The 18,434-nt window shown below is 39.9% G+C and overlaps 1 protein-coding gene across 1 annotated transcript in view; it reads left to right on the top strand.

The window, feature by feature from the left end:
• Positions 1-17,638, top strand: part of ZNF106 (zinc finger protein 106) — a 43,436-nt gene extending 25,798 nt beyond the window's left edge. Inside the window, exons 11-22 of the mRNA XM_015825081.1 lie at positions 754-1,531; positions 2,705-2,760; positions 4,082-4,227; positions 5,385-5,519; positions 5,941-6,057; positions 6,599-6,790; positions 10,024-10,086; positions 11,381-11,500; positions 12,492-12,563; positions 14,103-14,174; positions 16,150-16,296; positions 17,108-17,638. Of these exons, the coding sequence (XP_015680567.1) occupies positions 754-1,531; positions 2,705-2,760; positions 4,082-4,227; positions 5,385-5,519; positions 5,941-6,057; positions 6,599-6,790; positions 10,024-10,086; positions 11,381-11,500; positions 12,492-12,563; positions 14,103-14,174; positions 16,150-16,296; positions 17,108-17,164 (1,955 nt within the window). The 3' untranslated portion in view covers positions 17,165-17,638. The remainder of the gene's footprint in view (positions 1-753; positions 1,532-2,704; positions 2,761-4,081; positions 4,228-5,384; positions 5,520-5,940; positions 6,058-6,598; positions 6,791-10,023; positions 10,087-11,380; positions 11,501-12,491; positions 12,564-14,102; positions 14,175-16,149; positions 16,297-17,107) is intronic.
• The last annotated feature ends 796 nt before the right edge of the window (positions 17,639-18,434 follow it).

Here is an 18,434-nt window from a genome sequence, read left to right on the forward strand (position 1 = left end):
TCTCTCTCTCTCTCTCTCTCTCTCTCTCTCTCATCGTGATTATGGAGTCTTAATTTGGGATGAAAACTCCTCTACCGCTAGTCTGTATAGTGAGCAAGTCTGATCTTTAGTGAGTTTAGCATATACAGTATGCAGTCATGACAAAGAAGTAAGTTCATGACAATAATTGTGTCACTTTAACCAGTCTGTGACTTTTCACTAATGACTCAGCTCGTGGATGAAGGAGAGAACAATTCCCAATTATTTAATTGAAGTAATATTTTTTTCTCAGGGATACTATTTATTTGAATCATCGATTTAAATAAATGTGTCAGAGCCCAATTCACTCATAGGTTGGTATTGCATTTATATGTTGTCTTCCTGAGAATTTCACAAACAGCTTGGATACCTTTCAATGTTGTATCATGGTTGTGGTTTTCCAGGCTTAATTATGGCTTATTTTTATCCCAATCTTAGCTAAGCGTTTCAATTGACTTACCACATGTAACTTGAGAAAAATCTTCCAGAGGGTTTCATTGTTATCTACATTGCATAGATGCAGAAGTCATGCTAGGAGAAAATGATTTGCCTCAATCCTATTTACAGGAATTGGAGCCAATTTAATATTAGGCCCAGAGTATGAAATAATATCCTGATTAAGTGCTTGAATTGATTTTTGTAATTTGACACGAAAAGTCATATATAATGAAGTTCAAGTATAATAGTTAATTGTTCAATTGGGTGAAAAGGAATATTCCATTTTCTTTTCTTTAGGAAATACAAATCAACAGCCTTCATTGTATCCAGTTATCACTGCTAGTATGTCATTGTCCGGACTTATTGATTTCCGAGAAGCAAATAAAAATATTCAGAAATCTATTCCAAATATGGTGGGGACAAGGTTATCTGACCATTCTTCCCCTACTTATTCAGGATCAATATCTTCATTGAAAACCCAAGACAAGATAACCCCAATGGGCAGTACCATATCTAAACCATGCACTGGCTCACTTGAAAGCCAGTCACTTAGTTTCAAACTTGCTACAAACGAAAATGATAAGCAGGCAACTGAACAGCCTGAGCAGATGGCCATCTGTACGATGGGCACCACAGAATTCAAAATAAGCAAGAAGAAGAAAAAGCTGAAAAAAAAGAAAGCCCTCCGAGCAGCCCGTGTTCCTGAGAACAGTGATACAGAACAGGACGTGAGTGATTCAAAACCATTTAGGAAAGTAAAGGCCGTAAAGATACCCAAGGGAGAAAAAGTAACAACATCCACCCCTCCAAAGCAAGACGATGCTCAAGAAAGAAAGAGGAAGAAGGAGAATGACAGTGACGCATCTCTTGAATTTGTGGAAGTCTCTAAATCTCCTTTGGAAGTGGTGGCCATCATCTCCTCGGAGTCGGAAAGTGAGAAACCAGATAGCCCTTCTAAGAGAGATACCTTGAGCGCCACAGAGAAAATTTTGAGAGAGCCATCTCGGTCGAGCTATGACGAAGTGAGCTCTACTAGTGAGATTGGAGTAAACTATAAAGATGGCATTGGTAGAAGGTGAGCCGGCAAACTATATCTGTACTGATTGCTGTCTGCATTGTAGTGGCTTTTAATCTGCCGAGAATATTAGAGTTTATGGATTCTTGGGGGCAATATAATTAGTCTTCTTAATATTTAGAAATCCTTTAGGAATTCTAAAGGAGTATTCAGGAAACCTTTAGCTGAGAAATGGTTTAGAACAGGGCTTTTCAACCTTTTCACCCATTGTACCACTTTTAGGATATGGCAACATCCGAGTACCACCAGTCGCCTAGCAAGGTGCCAACAACTTGATGACCCCCCCCCCAAAAAAAAGAAAGGAAAAAAGTGATAAAGTACAGGTAGTCCTCGACTTACAACAGTTCGCTTAGTGACTGTTCGAAGTTACAATGGCACTGAAAAAAGTGCCCCCCAAGCCACAGCTGAGCAAGACACCTGCCTGCCCACCCGGCGGCACTCTTCCTCCTGTCCGAGGTTTTCATTGTTGTGAGCATTTCTGTTGAGGATTGGCAGCGGGGGTGGGGTGGGGGTGTTTAGTTTTTATTCCCCCCGTCTGCTGGGTGGTTGCAGCAGGTATTGGTCACTTCACATGACCCTGGGACACTGTGACCGTCATAAATATGAATCAGTTGCCAAGCATCTGAATGTAAATCACAAGACCCTGGAGATGCTGCAATATTCCAGCTGACCGGCGCTTCTTCTGGGCTCAGCAGAAGCGCCAGGAACAGCGCCAAGCTCCAGCTGGAGCCTGGCGCTGATCCTGGCACTTCCGCTGAGTCCTGACAGCCCTGCAGCTCCAGCCATCTCTCGCTCAGGCTTGTGTGGTGCTGCTACCGGTTCAGCTCATTCCCCTCCCCCACTACCACTTTTCTAGGATGGTCGCGTACCACCTGCCAGGTGCCAATGTACCACAGGTGGTACCCGTACCACTGGTTGAAAAGCCCTGGTTTAGAAAACAATTGAAGTTGACATACTGAACCACATTCAGCAAACCATGTATGACAAAAATCCCATTTCATATAAAGTTTGTGATTGTTGAGAAAAGGTTTGATGTAGTTTCTGTAGAAAGACTTAGCTCCTTTTTCGTTGAATATTTTTCCAAGAAGATTCTAATGTAGTATTATGTTTTGTAGTGGTGTTTTTCCCCCCTAAACTACTTAAATTGTCAGTGGCATTCTCTTTCTTCTATAGTGTGGCTGAGACTCAGACATTCATATCGTCATTACGAGGATCAAAAACCTCATCAGGTACATCTGTTTGTGTATTAGTTTTCTTAACAGCAAAATAAGTATAAGATCTTTTGGAGAGAAATTAAGCTGTAGTTTCTTGGAATTCAGTTGCTTCATACCGCTTTAATTATGCACTTAAAAATATTCTAAAATTTCCAAAATACCCATGCCAATTTATTTTTTCTGAGACTTTAACTTGAGGTTTCTTACATCGTTTGCTTGCTCTTTGATCTGTTTGGTGAAAGTTAAATTATCTTTCTTCTAGCCAGTAAATTGCTTATTTCTTTTTGCATTTCTTTGTATCTACTCTGTATGAAGAAGGAACTCAAAGGCTACTTTGAGATAAATTTTGACTCAAGGAATTTAATCACTTGGAACCAATATCTAATTTGAGATGCGCTTCAGTAAACTTTTGAGGAGATTTAATATAATCTTGACGAGATGACAATAAAATACTTTTCAAAGCTAACCATTTTGGTGCTATATTTATTTGTAACATATGTTTGAATGTATTTGGAGAATGTTGCTTTTTCTCTTCTGGTGATGCAATAAATTTCCATTCCTTTCCCCCTCATACTTAATGTACTCCTGTTGTGACGGCAAGCTTTTTCTATATGGTTCCAGACTGTATCTATTAATGTTGGTAGCTCATTTTTATACTGTATTTTTTCTTGATAAAGTTGCAGTTTAGTTCCTTTTCTTAACTCCTTCAATTAACAGAGTCAAAACGGAGGCGGTGGTGAGGCCCCTCCTTAAGAAGCCTTCCCTGGACCCAGATGTATTGGCTAACTATCGCCCAGTCTCCAACCTTCGCTTTGTGGNATGGTTATTCCAGCTTGCGGGACTGGCCTAGGGGAAAATTTTTAGAGGGGTTTTAAAATAATTTTAATTAGACCAACTATTAATATTTGCCTTTTAATTAAGTTTTAAATTTGTAGTTTGATATTTTGTATTTTTATCTGGTTGTCAGCCGCCCTGAGTCCGCAAGGAGAAGGGCGGGATATAAATATAATAAAATAAAATAAATAAAATAAATAAATAAAACAAACTTGATTTGTTGCTCAGCTGAAGGGTTAGATAGGACAGATAGGGAGACTGAGCAGACCTACGAGGATTATTATGGGTTGGGAGAAGCAGCCTGGAAGGCTAGTAGCCTTTGCACAGGTTGAAGAGTGGGTGTGGACAGCACTATGCTCCAATGGGTAATGGGTGCAAGGAAGAAGAAATGGTCAAGTGGGAAGGCAAAGGGGAACCATTAACCATACCCAATACTTTAGAGGACCAAGCGCACTCATATGAATAGGATGTTTAATTGCAAACTTTGATTTGTATTTGCCAGAAGTGTCTTCAGAGCCAGGTGAAGATGAGGATCCCACAGAAGGGATATTTGAGGGGCATTCGGCTTCAGTGAATGCCATTCAGATTTTTGGGAATTTGTTGTACACCTGCTCAGCAGACAGAACTGTCCGTGCGTATAACTTAGTGGTAAGTAGACCTGCTGAAAAGGTTATAGTTGGATTGTGACCTCTTTGACTCAAAGTAAATCTTGGGGCAATTAAAATGAGGGAATAATTAGCAAAGGTGGAAAAGTAGGGTCCTCAATATTTTTTAGACTGCAACTTTTAACAGCCTTGGGATAAATGCATCTGTCCAGATGAAACTGAAGCCTATTCAGTTTTGTGGGGAGGGATGAAGGAAACTTTATTATTAGAACCCTATTAATCAAATCTAGTGAATGCCATATGATACTTAACGTCTCTCTTAGAAAAAGAAACCAGTGATAGAAATACAAAATAATTGTTCCTAGGATTCTGCAGACATATGCATGCTACTTCATGAAAAAGTGGTATCAGAAATTTTCTTATAGAGCTTAAGTTCATATGAAATTGCAGCTCTTGAAGGAATGATGGAACTTGCTAGAAGACAATATTAGTTTGGGACTATATATAGGTAGTCCTCAACTAACAATTGTAGTTGAGCCTGAAATTGATCTTAAATCATTGCAGTTGTTAGTGACTAATTGACCGGGCCCAATTTTACAACCTTTTTTTTTCTTGGAGCAGACATTAAGTAAACACCATATTCATTATGTGAATCCACTTTTATTCTATGGGTGCTTTTTGTTGGAAAAATAAATAAATGCCAGAAACTTGCAAAAAGCATTAAAAAATCACGGTTGAATGATTATGAGATGCTGCAAAAGTGAGCCTGTTGCCAAGTGCCCAAAATGCGATCATATGACTGTGGGAATGTGTTGCAGCCATCGTAACTTTGAAATTGAGTCATAAGTAGCTTTTGAAAGGGTCTGTTGTAATTTCGAACAGTCACTAAGTGGTTGTAAGTCAAGAACTATTATATCTGTAGCTCCATATGCACTTTAAATTTCTTATATCTCTAAGAGCTGCCTCTCTATTGTAAGTGACAAGAACTGGTAACATGGCTTCCTACTTTGGAGGTGGGAAATACACAGAAGCTGAGGTACAAGCCCCAAAATAATTTTAATAAAGATAGAAACAAACCAAAAACCCCATGATCCCATGCATGGTCCTTGATTTCTCTCCAAAAGGGTGATCTCTACCTCTTAAAAGTTGCCCATCCTAATTTAAGTATAATCTGACCACATGTTGTTCTTCTTTTCATAGAACAGGAAATGTGTGGGTGTCTTTGAAGGGCACGCTTCCAAAGTCAACTGCCTCCTGGTAATTCAGACAGCAGGAAAAAATGTAGCACTCTACTCTGGCTCCAGTGATCACAATATAAATTGCTATAACATCAAAGTAAGTGTAGAGATTATGTTGACGCAACTAATTAACCAGGAGGAAAATGCATTGCCTTTTGTAATTCTGAATTTGTTCATTTGCTCCGTATGCCAATCATGAGTGTTAGGATTGGCATTGGTAAACCTTCCCAGACATTTTGGAGTCTTGATATTTCTTCAGCTTTGTGGATCTTAAAGCATTTTCTATGCATCTAAAAATGTGAGGTGGCTTCCGGAAATAAAAACATTTTCACCGATGCAAAGTGACAATACTATACTTGGATTGCAATTTAAATAATTATTTAAGCCGAATGATTTGTATAATTTTATTATTTGTACGCATTCCTTGGTCTCAGATTGATAAAATTCATGGCAGTGATTTAGTTACAGAAGTCAAGGCAATACTATGTGTACATTGCTTTTTTTTTTTTTCTTAATAGACAAGAGAACTTATTGATCAGTTTAAAGTGGATGACCGGGTGCTTTGCCTGCACAGTAGATGGAGGATCCTTTATGCCGGCCTTGCAAATGGAAATGTGATCACTTTTAATATAAAGGTCAGTATAAGAGATGTAAACATGGCTAATCTCCAAGAAGAAAGGCTGCTGTATCGTGTGATAACTGAAAAGGACAAATAACGTTGGAAGTTCAACTTGCATCCAACTTCCGTAGTTAAAGAAACAAGGGGAAGATCTACCTGGGCACAGTCAGAGGTTGGTTGATGCATAAGCACAATCAGACATAAGCACAATTATGCATAAGCACAATCAGACTTGTCTGGGGGAAGTAGTTACTGTGGAAGGAGTCCATGCACACTTTTCTGTTTCTTTGAATTATTTTTCTTTTCAAAATTAAAATTATGGAAGTATTTGCTATGGAGCAGAGTATATCTTAAAAGAAATTCACTCCATACAAAGTAAAGAACACTGTTTCTTAATGAAAAAAAAAATATCGTTTACAAGTCCAGTTATACAGGGATCTGGAGTTTGGGGGAAGGCATTCATATAATCAGAAGGAGGAGGATTTAGTGCTGTTGGATCTGGAGGGAAATAATTGTGTCCCTAACTTGTGTTTGGGTTGTATTTTCTTTTCCCCCAGAACAACCAACAACTTGAGACTTTTGAGTGTCACGGTCCTAGGGCAATTAGCTGCCTGGCTACAGCACAGGAAGGGGCACGACGACTCCTGATTGTGGGATCCTACGATTGTACAATTAGTGTGCGAGATGCCCGAAATGGACTACTGCTCCGAACCCTTGAAGGTCACAGCAAAACAGTTCTGTGTATGAAGGCAAGTGCCTTAAAAAGAAGAGTTTTTATTGAAATGCAGCCCTTTGAAACAATTCGTAACTTGTAAATGAGACTCCATTCTTCTTGCTTGATGCTATTTCATCAGTTCTGAGGAGAAGTAAGATGAGAGACAGCTGCTTTACACATAATCAGAGTTTTGGGTCATCCAACTCAATTATTGTTTGGATATTGTTTCAAAGACTTCAGATGAGCCTTTCTTAGCCCAATCAAAATAATGAGAATTGAACCTGGGATCTTCTCTAATATAAGTATATTTTTATATTTTCCTGAATGTTTTTATTAATTGAGCTACGCCAGAGATAAACACAGATTTCCACTGATTTCTTCGTTCCCTGTTGAGATCCTTCAGTGATATGTTCACCACTTGTTTTTCTTTTGCAACACAGTCCTTTAGATTTCCAGAAAACCCATTGCTTTCAGTATCACTTCTGATTACATCAGTGCTTCACCTCTAAGATAGCTTCTTCAGTTGCCTACTGGATACTTTCTCCTTGGATATCCCATTACCATCTTATTCTGATAATTATTATCTTCTCATATTTTTTCAGAGTCTTCCTCATATTGTATGTTGTATTCCAGTGATGGCGAAACTTTTAGAGACCGAGTGCCCAAACCGCAACCCAAAACCCACTTATTTATCGCAAAGTGCCAGGGCCGCATCAGCATTGTAGTGCCCTCAGGGGCGTGGGCGTGGCCCACTGGGTGGGCATGGGTGCAGTGGTCATGGCAGACTGAGTGGGCGTGGCTGGAGTGGGCATGGCCACCTTGATGTTGCTCGGGGGGGGAATTCCTGTGGGGGCTGGGCAGGATTGGGGGAGATCCAGGGGGTCTCCGGTGGGTGGGGCAGTGGTCAGGAGGCTCGTCCTGCGGGGTGAGGCAGGGGTGCCATTGCTGCGGGGCGAGGCGAGGCAGGGACGGCTGCTGCCTGACATCATCAGCCCCCGTACACAGAGGCCAGCGAGCGCATGGGGGCGTGCTCTACCACCTCTACTCGAGCTTGTTAGCCAGCTACTTCACCTCCTTTGTGCTGGGTGGGGCCGCCGCTCCGGGCACCATCAGTGGCCTAATGGACTTGCTTGAGCTGGCGGTGGCGGCAGGTGTGCCCACAGAGAGGGCTCTGAGTGCTGCCTCTGGCACGCGTGCCATAGGTTCACCATCACTGTTCTATTCATTGAAAATCAATGGAATTGTTGAGATAGAAGAAGCAATTTAGACTGAGTCCAACTCTAACCTTGATGTTCTCTAACCTTAACTCCCCCCCTCCCCAAGAAATATCTATTTAGGGTCTTCTTGAATACATCCAGTAAACGGAACTCATAGTCTTCTTAGATAACTTGTTCACCCCATCTTTATTCAAAGGACGTAGTATTCAGTCCCTTATCATCCTTCTTATTTTGTCTGAGTTCTTAATGTACTGGACAGAATTGGGCATAATGCTTGAGGTGAGGTTGGACCAGTATAGATTGGAATGGAACTATTAGTTCTGTAATTTGGAAATTATATTTTTATGAATGAAGTTAAATATTGTATGGCCCTATTTAGATAGCAGCACTTACATAGTTTTGAAAATTTTTTTGATTAGAATCAGACCTGGTTAGTACTTGGATGTGAAACAACCAGGAAATCCCATCAGAATTGAAATTTTAAAAAAATCTGAAAGAAGGCAGTAGCAAATTACTTCCCTATTATTTCCTAAAAACATAACCATGAAATCACCAGGAATCTTAATTTTGTAATTGTAGTTTTTATACTGGTTAAATTTCCCCATTTAAAAATCTAACATTATTTTAATATACACTGTTACCAGGCCATTTATTCCTATGTATGTGGTTGTTTTAAAAAAAAAAAAAGCAAATTTTTAACCAGATACCATACCTTGACTTGAACTTTATTTTAATTTGCGACTCAATTTTTTATATTTAATTCCATGTCTGTAGCTCTTGAATACAGCATTACAAAATTATGGTTCTTCATTTCTGTTCTTTTTGTATAAACCTCAGCTTTAACTACCGCGTTCTTTTATGTCCTTTCTTGTATTTGTATTGCACAATACAGATAAGAGGAACTATTGTAAATAATAACGATTTGATTCGAGTGTGAAGATTGACTATCACATTCTTATTTTTGGCAAGCAAATCCTTTTATATATCAAGCGTAGGCCAAAAGAATTCAATCAAAAGTCCAGAACTGTGCCAAAGTCTCTCCTGCAGGTCCAATAAAGACTTGCGTTCATGTTCACATCAACCTTTCTCAGTGAAAGGCACTCTGAAGCAGCTCTTCTCAGGGAGATTGTATTTCAAAGGCATTTCCAACAGGAGAGACTAAATACTATCCTCTGGGTGGATGCACTCTAGACCAGTGGTGGCGAACCTATGGCACGTGTGCCAGAGGCGGCACTCAGAGCCCTCTCTGTGGGCACGCGCACTGCCGCTGCCAGCAGCTTGTGCACGTCCATTAGGCCGTCGCCACCACCCGGAGCGGCAGCCCCACCCAGCACAAAGGAGGCGAAGCGGCCAGCTAGCAAGCTTGAGTAGAGGTGGTAGAGTACGCCCACACCCAGCAAGCCAAAGGCCACCCCGAGCAGGGAAAGCCGGATCCCCATCAGTACCATGGCCCCCCAGTCCCAGTTAGGATTGCGTGCCTCCCCCCCATCTATGCTGGGCTTCCTGCCCATCGCCCCATCCGCCAGAGACCCCCTGGATCTCTCCCAACCGTTTTGGGTTGTGGTTTGGGCACTCGGTCTCTAAAAGGTTTGCCATCACTGCTCTAGACTTTTGCTTGTAGATGCTTCAGATAGAATGTCTCCTATTATGTTTCACTAACTTTGCCTTTTCTCTTTGGAAAAGAAGGTTCTAGAGCAGAAAGCTGCTTGCCAGCATGCCAGCTGGGAGAGGATGTGGGATTTTTGGAGGGAGGCTTTGATGCCCTGCAGATCAATCAGTTGGAGATGTAAAAAAAAAACCTTCCCTGTAATAGATAATAGTTATTTTGAAACACCACTGAACTTGGTATTGACTAGGTATGCGAGTAACTGGGTTGAGTTTAATGCAGTTCTGTTCCAGCCGGTGCTCAGATTGGCTTTGTAATTCGTTCCCTAGACATGATTCATTCATTGTAATTATATTGTGGCAATTAAATGTGAGGGCTGGTAAGAAATGAAGTATTTCTGGTTAAATATTGTATGTAATCTGGCTGTTGGTTTGATCTTCCAAGGTTGTAAATGATCTGGTCTTCAGTGGTTCCAGTGACCAATCTGTCCATGCCCACAACATACATGTAAGTTGTTCGAAAGTCATTTCATTTTAATCCATGAAATTCTTCATACCACTTTTACTTCTAACAAAATAATTTACTGTTAAATTAGTGTCGATAATCCATTTACACTAATTTTAAACAAGTGTTCCCAGAGAGAAACACCTAATGCTGAAACTTGAATCTTGACTGTAGAGGTTCTGAGAAATAGAAAAATTAATTGCCTTAGGAGAGTTTCATGCACTATATTTTTTATTTGACTAGAGAACTCTGCCTGTTTAAAAATACTCTACTAGCCCTGTTTCATCTAGATATGTGGAAACAATGGCTTGATACAGTATTTTAAGAAGAAATCCATCAGATAGCTATTATTATATTATGATCCACGAAAAACAACAGTAATTGAGACTGGTATTTTCATCACTAAACAATGCGGTCATAAAGTACAACATCACCTGACCACATCTCATAATGACGACAATAGGCACTCCCTATTGCCATCATTAAGTGAGGATCACAGGCGACTCACAAGCAAGCCGGGAGGCAGAAGGGGCATGGTCTGGATCACGTCAGCCAAGGAATTGACTGGCGGGTAAAGGAAAGGAGCCTTTCTGCTGCAGAAGATCGTGCCCCTTGAGCTGAAATCTGCCCCCCCCCCTCTTGGCCTTCCAAAAGAGCCTGAAAAACTGGCATTGCCAACTGACTTGGGACCCTGGTAGGGGCATCCCATTTTGGAGAAGGCTACTGTAGTAGACGAATACAAGATCTCACCTCTACTCTGCCTCTGCATTGGTTCTTTTTATCCATTTTTATATGGATTTTAATGTATTAATTTTTACTATCTGATGTTTTAATGTTTTAATCTTGTAATTGTTTTTATTCTGTTAATTATGACATTGTAAGCAACCCAGAGTTGCTTGGTAGAGTGAGGGGCGCATACAAATTCAATAAATAAATAAATAGGAATGGGAATGGAATAAGAATACAGTAGAGAACAGAACATAATAGAACAGAACAGAATAGAATAGATAAATATAAATTCTAAGATGCATCTCTTTTTATGAATGATGGTTGATAAGGACACGCTTTTACACAAAATACATAAAGATTGATCCCCAGTGGCTATATGAAAGTGTTGTTCACGCTAGACAGTTAACAATCTTTCTTACAATGCTCACTTCATGAACAATATAAACTAAAGAAGACAAATCTCTTTTAAGATTTTGTTCTTAAAAGGAAGGTGTCTATAAGAATTTAGTAGAAACAATCAATTTGCTTGCTCTGCGGGTACCCATTTATCCTGATCATCTTGTTGCAGACTGGGGAGCTGGTACGGATATACAAGGGGCATAGCCATGCAGTAACTGTTGTGAACATCCTGGGAAAAGTAATGGTAACCGCCTGTTTAGACAAGTGTGTTCGAGTATATGAGTTGCAGGTAAAAACCTAACTGATTTTACTTAAAGTGGAATGTGATAATTATCTTTGTAAATGATATCCTTTGTTTTTCTTTGATCCCAAGTGATGTATTCCTCTTCAAATATTTCATGAGTTCTAATTCAAAGCAACCCTTTTAGGTCTGAACTGGGTTTTAAGGAAGTCCTGTAGGAGTTGCGCAAACTTCGGGGTCTAATCTTCTCTAGGAAGAATAACGGCTGGGTTGTTTGTTTTGCATGCTGAACTTACTTGCCATGAGATAACAGTGTTGCTGTGAAGTCCTGGGTCAGTGATGGCGAACCTTTTAGAGACCGAGTGCCCAAAAACTGGCCCCGCCCCTGCTCCACCCCCTGCCCCGCCCCTGCTCCACCCCCTGCCTCGCCCACGCTCCACCCCCTGCCTCGCCCACGCTCCGCCCCACCCTGCTTGCCCGCAGGGCCACTCACCGCCTCCAGGGCCCGCCACAGATCGCCCAGGCAGCCCAGCAGCACCACAGCGGCCACGCCCTCTGCCCACGCCCTGCAGCATCAACTATGCACGTTGGGGCGTGAGGGCAGAGTCTTGTCTACGCTGCCTGGCTGCCATGTCCTTGGCTGCGCTGCTCACGCTCAGGGGTGACTCTCCTTCAGGGGTGCTGCTGGAGAGGAGGAGGTCGTGGGGGGAGGCGAGGCTGGGGCAACAGCACGTGTGCCCACAGAGAGGGCTCGCCATAGGTTCGCCACCACTGTCCTAGGTTATGTACATTGCCTGCCACACATTCTGAAAGTGTGTGAGGTGATTTTTAGAGAAAGAAATGACTTGTTTGATAACTCTTCTTCTGGGAGAGTCTGTGGCTGGAAATGAGTATTTAAAATAAACGAACTAGAATTGTGGGGCAAAGAAGCAGGTTGTTTTGTTTTTCTTACATTTGTTTACATGCAGTTTACTAAAATCTTTAGGTATATGCTTATTGGCTTATTTTCTTTGTTTCCCCCCCCCTCTTTTCCACCAAGTCTCACGATCGTTTACAAGTCTATGGAGGACATTCGGATATGATTATGTGCATGACCATTCATAAGAGCATGGTAACACTTTGTTTTCCCTTTTCCGTAATAGGGATTTTCCTCTTATGATTATGGCTATCCGGAAATAGATTATTATTCTTGCTTGCTTTGATGATAGTGTTTTGCAAGGAACTTGACGCTTGGTTCCCTCTGGTTGGGAAATAGGACTGTAAAGCAATTATGAATTTGTTAGAAGTTGTATCTAAAGAGCCAAATGTCCTCAAACCCACTAGAGCAGGGGTCCTCAACCTTGGCAACTTTAAGACTTGTGGACTTCAACTCCCAGAATTCCTCAGCCAGCTTTGCTGGCTGAGGAATTCTGGGAGTTGAAGTCCACAAGTCTTAAAGTTGCCAAAGTTGAGGACCCCTGCACTAGAGTACCCAATGAGGAGTATCTGTCAACTGGGGGAAGATAAGCAGGCATTTGTATCTTATATTTAGGAACATCAAACTAGTCATCTGACATCACCACTTCTCTATGTGCATAAGGAGATTCTGGATTCTAGCCAGGCTTTAACAAAAGACATAAGTAAATTCACAGATCAGAAGAAGCCAATCTAATGCCCTGCAGTTGGATTGGACCCCAAACCTTTATCTGCCCTTGTGGGATGGCCAGGGGTAAGGGACTGTATTTAGTAGTATTTATGTAAATTTGGCACTCCTTTCCCCCCCCCCCCCAGTATTAAAAATTATCCCAGTTGGATATTTTAAAACAACTGAACTGTGATAAAATAATACAATTTTATCCAACTCTTTTCAACCTGTGAAAAGCATCAGATAACTTTTGAATAAACTTTTAACATTTGAGATGACTAAACCAGCTGAAATCTGAAAAGCACAGCAACTCTAGTTTAACCAACAGCCTAAGTAACTAGGTTATATGTTTTTCACTTCTGTAGTAACCCAGGTGTGTGTCTTGTTTTTTTAATTTTTTTAATTGGGCACTTACCGTAGAATGCCTCCATAGCCTGAATGGCATCATTATAATTTGTTATCCCATTGACTGCATGCAAAAATTATTTCCCAGGAGGAGACTAGCACCATTCAAACACTTAATGATATTTGTACTGTTAAACCACTTGTTTAGTTACAGAACTTAATTTAATAAGTCCATAGAGTAACTGAGGGACTTTATTCAATTGACGATCTTGCATTCGTTGGTTGCATATTAATGTATATTTTCTAAATATTACTACTGATTTCTTTGGCAAAATAGTTTTACAATTCATACTTATTTTTTATTTTCATAGATATACTAGCTGTTTTACTGTTATTGATATCTCAGGTTTTTTTTTAAAAAAAGTTCATACTAAAGGGTTTTTCACATCTTCAGTATACAGTATGCTGATTGAATTGCTTCCCTTAATCCAACCATTATGAACTGAGTGATAAAGGACTGTATAGAAATTAATTTCAACATTTTGTTTTTTTTATCACTAAAATATATAAGCTACTGTACAAAAAAGAAATAATCTAATCATAGTGCCAGTGACTACTGCATTTGGTATATCCATGTCGTTTTATTCTTTTAATTCTAGAATTCTTTTTTTCCTCTTTCAGATCTACACAGGTTGCTATGATGGTAGTATCCAAGCCGTGCGGCTTAACCTGATGCAGAATTATCGTTGTTGGGTAAAGACAAAAGCATTTTTGCTCTTTTAGACTCTGAAGTTCATGCAGTTGTTTGTAATACTTGAAACCTGTTGAATCCACAGAAATGTAACATAAATAGGATAAAAATGTCAATAAAGCCATATAGTTGAAGCAGTTAAAATTGGAGTTGGGCAGTTGTAAGAAATTCCACTGTAAAAGGCAGGCTAGGCACAAGGTATCAAATATTATAAATAAACTCTCTAAGCCAAATTTGAATCAGATTCTTTACCTACTAATGGAAAACAATCAGTTCATTCCAGGTTCCAGATAAATCTCAAGTAGCCTTTAAACTCCTAAGTTTAGTCTTCATTTAGGAATGGCCAAAAATCTTGACTCCACCCACTCTATTCTTTGGGAGGGTGGGCTCAGAAAGATGCTGGAGGGTCTATCTGCCCATCCCTAGATGACTTTCATTTACATCCTAAGGAAGCTGTTGAAAACAGGACTCTTTTTCACTAGTTCATCATCCCCCCCATCAGGGCAAGGGAAGCATACTTTTCAGGTAATGGAACTGTTTATGTTGTGAAGGCACTACTATGATGACAGTGAGAGGTAAACCTCACTCTTCCTGGTGGAATCCCCTGGGCAAATGTAGGGCTTCTGGTACTTTTAAGTAATCAAAGTATTCCCAAGAGAGACAAACCAAGTGTGGTGTGGAAAGTTGAAAAAGCAGGAGCTGGTGCCCCTCCCCTTCAAGCAATCCTTAGGTTAAAATGGGTGCTTTGAGAAGACCAGTACTTGATCCCTCAGTTCTCTCCCATCTTCAGCATGGAGGAACGTCATAGTTCCTTTATATAATGTTGTATTCTGGAGCGGAAAGTGTTCCGTCTCTGATAACTGCATGAAGTGTTTTTTCTTTTTGGATGAAAGGTGTAAAGATCTTGCCTGTAGTATCTTAGAGGGATGGAACAAACTTGGCACAATTGCTGCCAGGTTTCTGTTCAGAAAACTCAAGACTATAAATGTGATGTAAGACTATATATGTGATGTCTTTCAGAATGACCAAAAACTTCACGTTTATCATTTGACTCTCTTCTTTTTCCTATATGTGGATTGAAGTGGTCTTACAGTTTTGGTTACTTCAGTCCTATTCCTACTTGCTGTTAACATCGGATGTTTTTGCTTTGACAACAGTTGGAGATGCAACTATTTTCTTCTTATGTTTTACTTTTAGAGCTAGAGCTAGAGTTAGATGATGCTGGGGGGAGGAATGTGTATGAGAGTTCAGCTAGACAATAACAATACTGGACCTAGTGTGTGACCTAAGATTATTGAAATAAGAGATGATAAGAATTGGCCGGTCTGGAGGGAAAGCCTGCATTTCAAACTAATTGGAGAATGTGATTTATGACTGTTAATTGGAGGAGGGAATTGTGCTTTGATACTATGTGCTCAGGGGAGGGGGATCCAATTTTTGGCTTCAACTGTGTTGGTGCCGATGCTATGCTTCTCAAATAAAGATTCTTTAAGGTAGACAATGCCTCAAAGTTCTCTGAAGAGTTTCATCCGTTGGAACCATGACACTTGCAGTGTCAATGGAGGATTGAAAATCTTTGTGTTACACAAAGCTGTGCAGTATAGGGGTTAAGATGTTATAAGACCCAGGAGACCTTGGGAGCTCCTTGGATGATTTGGGGTCAGCCATTTTCTCTCAACCCAACTTATTTCAGAGTTGATGTTGGGAAAAATTTCTGAATGGAGTGCTGTGGACAAAAATGAATGAATGAATGAATGTACCATTTATGGTTTTACAAAGCTAGCTTTTACTAAGTCATGCTAATTAAGGTTCCTCTAGTTCAATATTTTCTTATTTTTCTCTTTTTTAGATTTATGAACTGTAGAAAAATGGTTCCATTCTTAATGTCTCCACTAGCTTTTAGCCTTTCTTCTGTTAACTGGTTTTATGTCATTGCCATTCCCTCTTTCTAACAGTTTTATTTATTTTCTTTATCAGTGGCATGGGTGTTCACTTATATTTGGAGTTGTGGACCACTTGAAACAGCATTTGTTAAATGACCACACAAATCCAAATTTTCAAACTCTGAAGTGTCGCTGGAAAAATTGTGAGGCCTTCTTCACCTCCAGGAAAAGCTCCAAACAGGTATGTAGCAAAGAAATTGGATAAAAGATGAAAGATGAAGTAATTATTTGGAGTGTAGTTCTTGCAGCTTGGGAAGAGAGTGATCTACAAAAACTTTAATATGTGGGGGGTTTTTTTTGAGAAAAAAAGGTGCACAATTAACTGGCAGTCCTGTTGCCACTGTGTTATAAGGAAACACAGAAGAGAGGAGAGGAAAATCTATTCCTGATGTAGTGTCAGAAATGTCTGGTGCCCTTGTTACTCTGGTGTTGATTCTTCGATAGTGGTAACTGGAAAAGAGACCAGTTTAAGGGTCTTGATCTACAATTCTCCTATTCTCTGCAGACTATAGAAGTACTAAAAAATGTACTAGCTGTTGACATATTCTCTTTAGATTCCCCCTCTTTCCCCGCTTGTTCTGTTCTTTCTTTGTGAGCCCAGCAGCATTCTTTCTGTCATCAATTATTCTTCTCAGGCCTTCATTGGATTGCCTTATAAGATATTTTTCTATCATATATGTTACTTACACATTGGTCATGCATGTACTAAACAGTTCATTAAACAACTAGTGAACATATCATAGAACATTTCACAAAGACCAATCAAATAAAAGCTAAAGCTGCTCAGTGAAAGCATGGGGATGCTTTTAACTTGCTGGTCAGAACTTAAGGATATAAGAAATTTAATAAGAAAATTTCCACTTTGACTAGTGCTGTCCCAAATCTTGGATGTACACTGGCCTGGTCATTGATGTGTTTAATTTTTTTATAGGTCGTTGGAGTATAAAAATCTGAGCTGATTGAAACCAACCCTCTTTTGTTTCTGCTTCTAGGATGCAGTGGGACATATCGAGAAGCATGCACAGGATGATAGCAAGATCGACTCATGACATTTTTCAGCCTCCCATATTGGGAAGTATTTTTTTATACACAAGAAATTTTACATGCCTTGTCCACCTCATTCTTTTCTTTTTCCTCCTGTTCATCCTTGGAGCGCAAAAAGAACACAAGCCTTTTTCTGTTTTGTCTACAGAGACACGATCTATTCACAGCTCTGCAGAGAAAGGAATGACAGAGTCATGCCAAAAAGCTGTTTATACCATTCACTTGTTAGGAAAAAAATCTACTCTTCCTCTTATTTGCACTGTGCAAATAAGTGCATTGTGCTTATCTCTTACTAGGTATTCAGAGTAAAGTTGAATAAACTTGGGGCCCTACCTATATGTGTTTTAACCATCAGTTTTCATGTTATATGTAGGATCCCCTGTTAATGTGTGTTTCTGGCTTTGGAGTATTTTAATGTTAATCAAAACATTACTGAACACAGGCCAGAAATACCACCTGATTATTGACTTCCTTATTTTTTTTCTTACTGAAGTCTTTGAGATACTTTGCTGTGGGAGTAAACAATTGGCTCATTGTTTGAGTTACTTTATATTGTGGCTTCAGTTTGAAATGTGAAATCTACACAATTAATCACAATTGATTTTTGGGGAGGGGGGTATGCTTTGGCTCCAAAGGCTCTTAGGGTGGCAGAGAACATACTGTTAAGACAGCAGAATACCTGTTTTCTAATACTGTAATTTCCCTGTTATTTTAAGAGTACTAGGCACCATAATACAAACACCAGTGAATATAACTTATATTAGACATTTTTGGTTAGATTTATGCCCAGTGCTCTCTTGCCACAATATTGAAACTGGTTTTTTTGGTTCTGAGAATTTCAAGTTATGACCATTCTGGCATTTGAAGTAAGTGAACTTTTACTACATGTTTACTTGCTTCATCCAGCTAAGCCCATGAGAATCCTGTTCTTTGCAGTCAGCTTTTTGATAAGCATCTTGTCTCACAGCAACTGACTAAATAACTTCAGTTCCTATAATTGCAAGTTATTCAGCTGTTGGGTGCAAACTGGGAAGATTTAAAACCCAAGCAGAAGCTGAGAATTTTGCATGTATTTTGTGCTGTCATTTAAGGTAACAAAATCAAGCAGCATGACAAATGCAAGGATTTTTTTTTTTTTTTAAATGGCACATGTGTTTGTGAAGGAAATGTGTATGTGGTCAGTGCTGTCTGGGAAAGTTGGTGCTGCAATTTACGGTTTTCAGAAAGTGGTTCCCTATTTAGATTTCATCTACTGTTTGTGACATCAGTTCTGGT

This window comes from Protobothrops mucrosquamatus, unplaced genomic scaffold, assembly GCF_001527695.2.
Source record: "Protobothrops mucrosquamatus isolate PMUCROS unplaced genomic scaffold, P.Mucros_1.0 scaffold2474, whole genome shotgun sequence".
In the NCBI taxonomy this organism is placed as follows: domain Eukaryota; kingdom Metazoa; phylum Chordata; class Lepidosauria; order Squamata; family Viperidae; genus Protobothrops; species Protobothrops mucrosquamatus.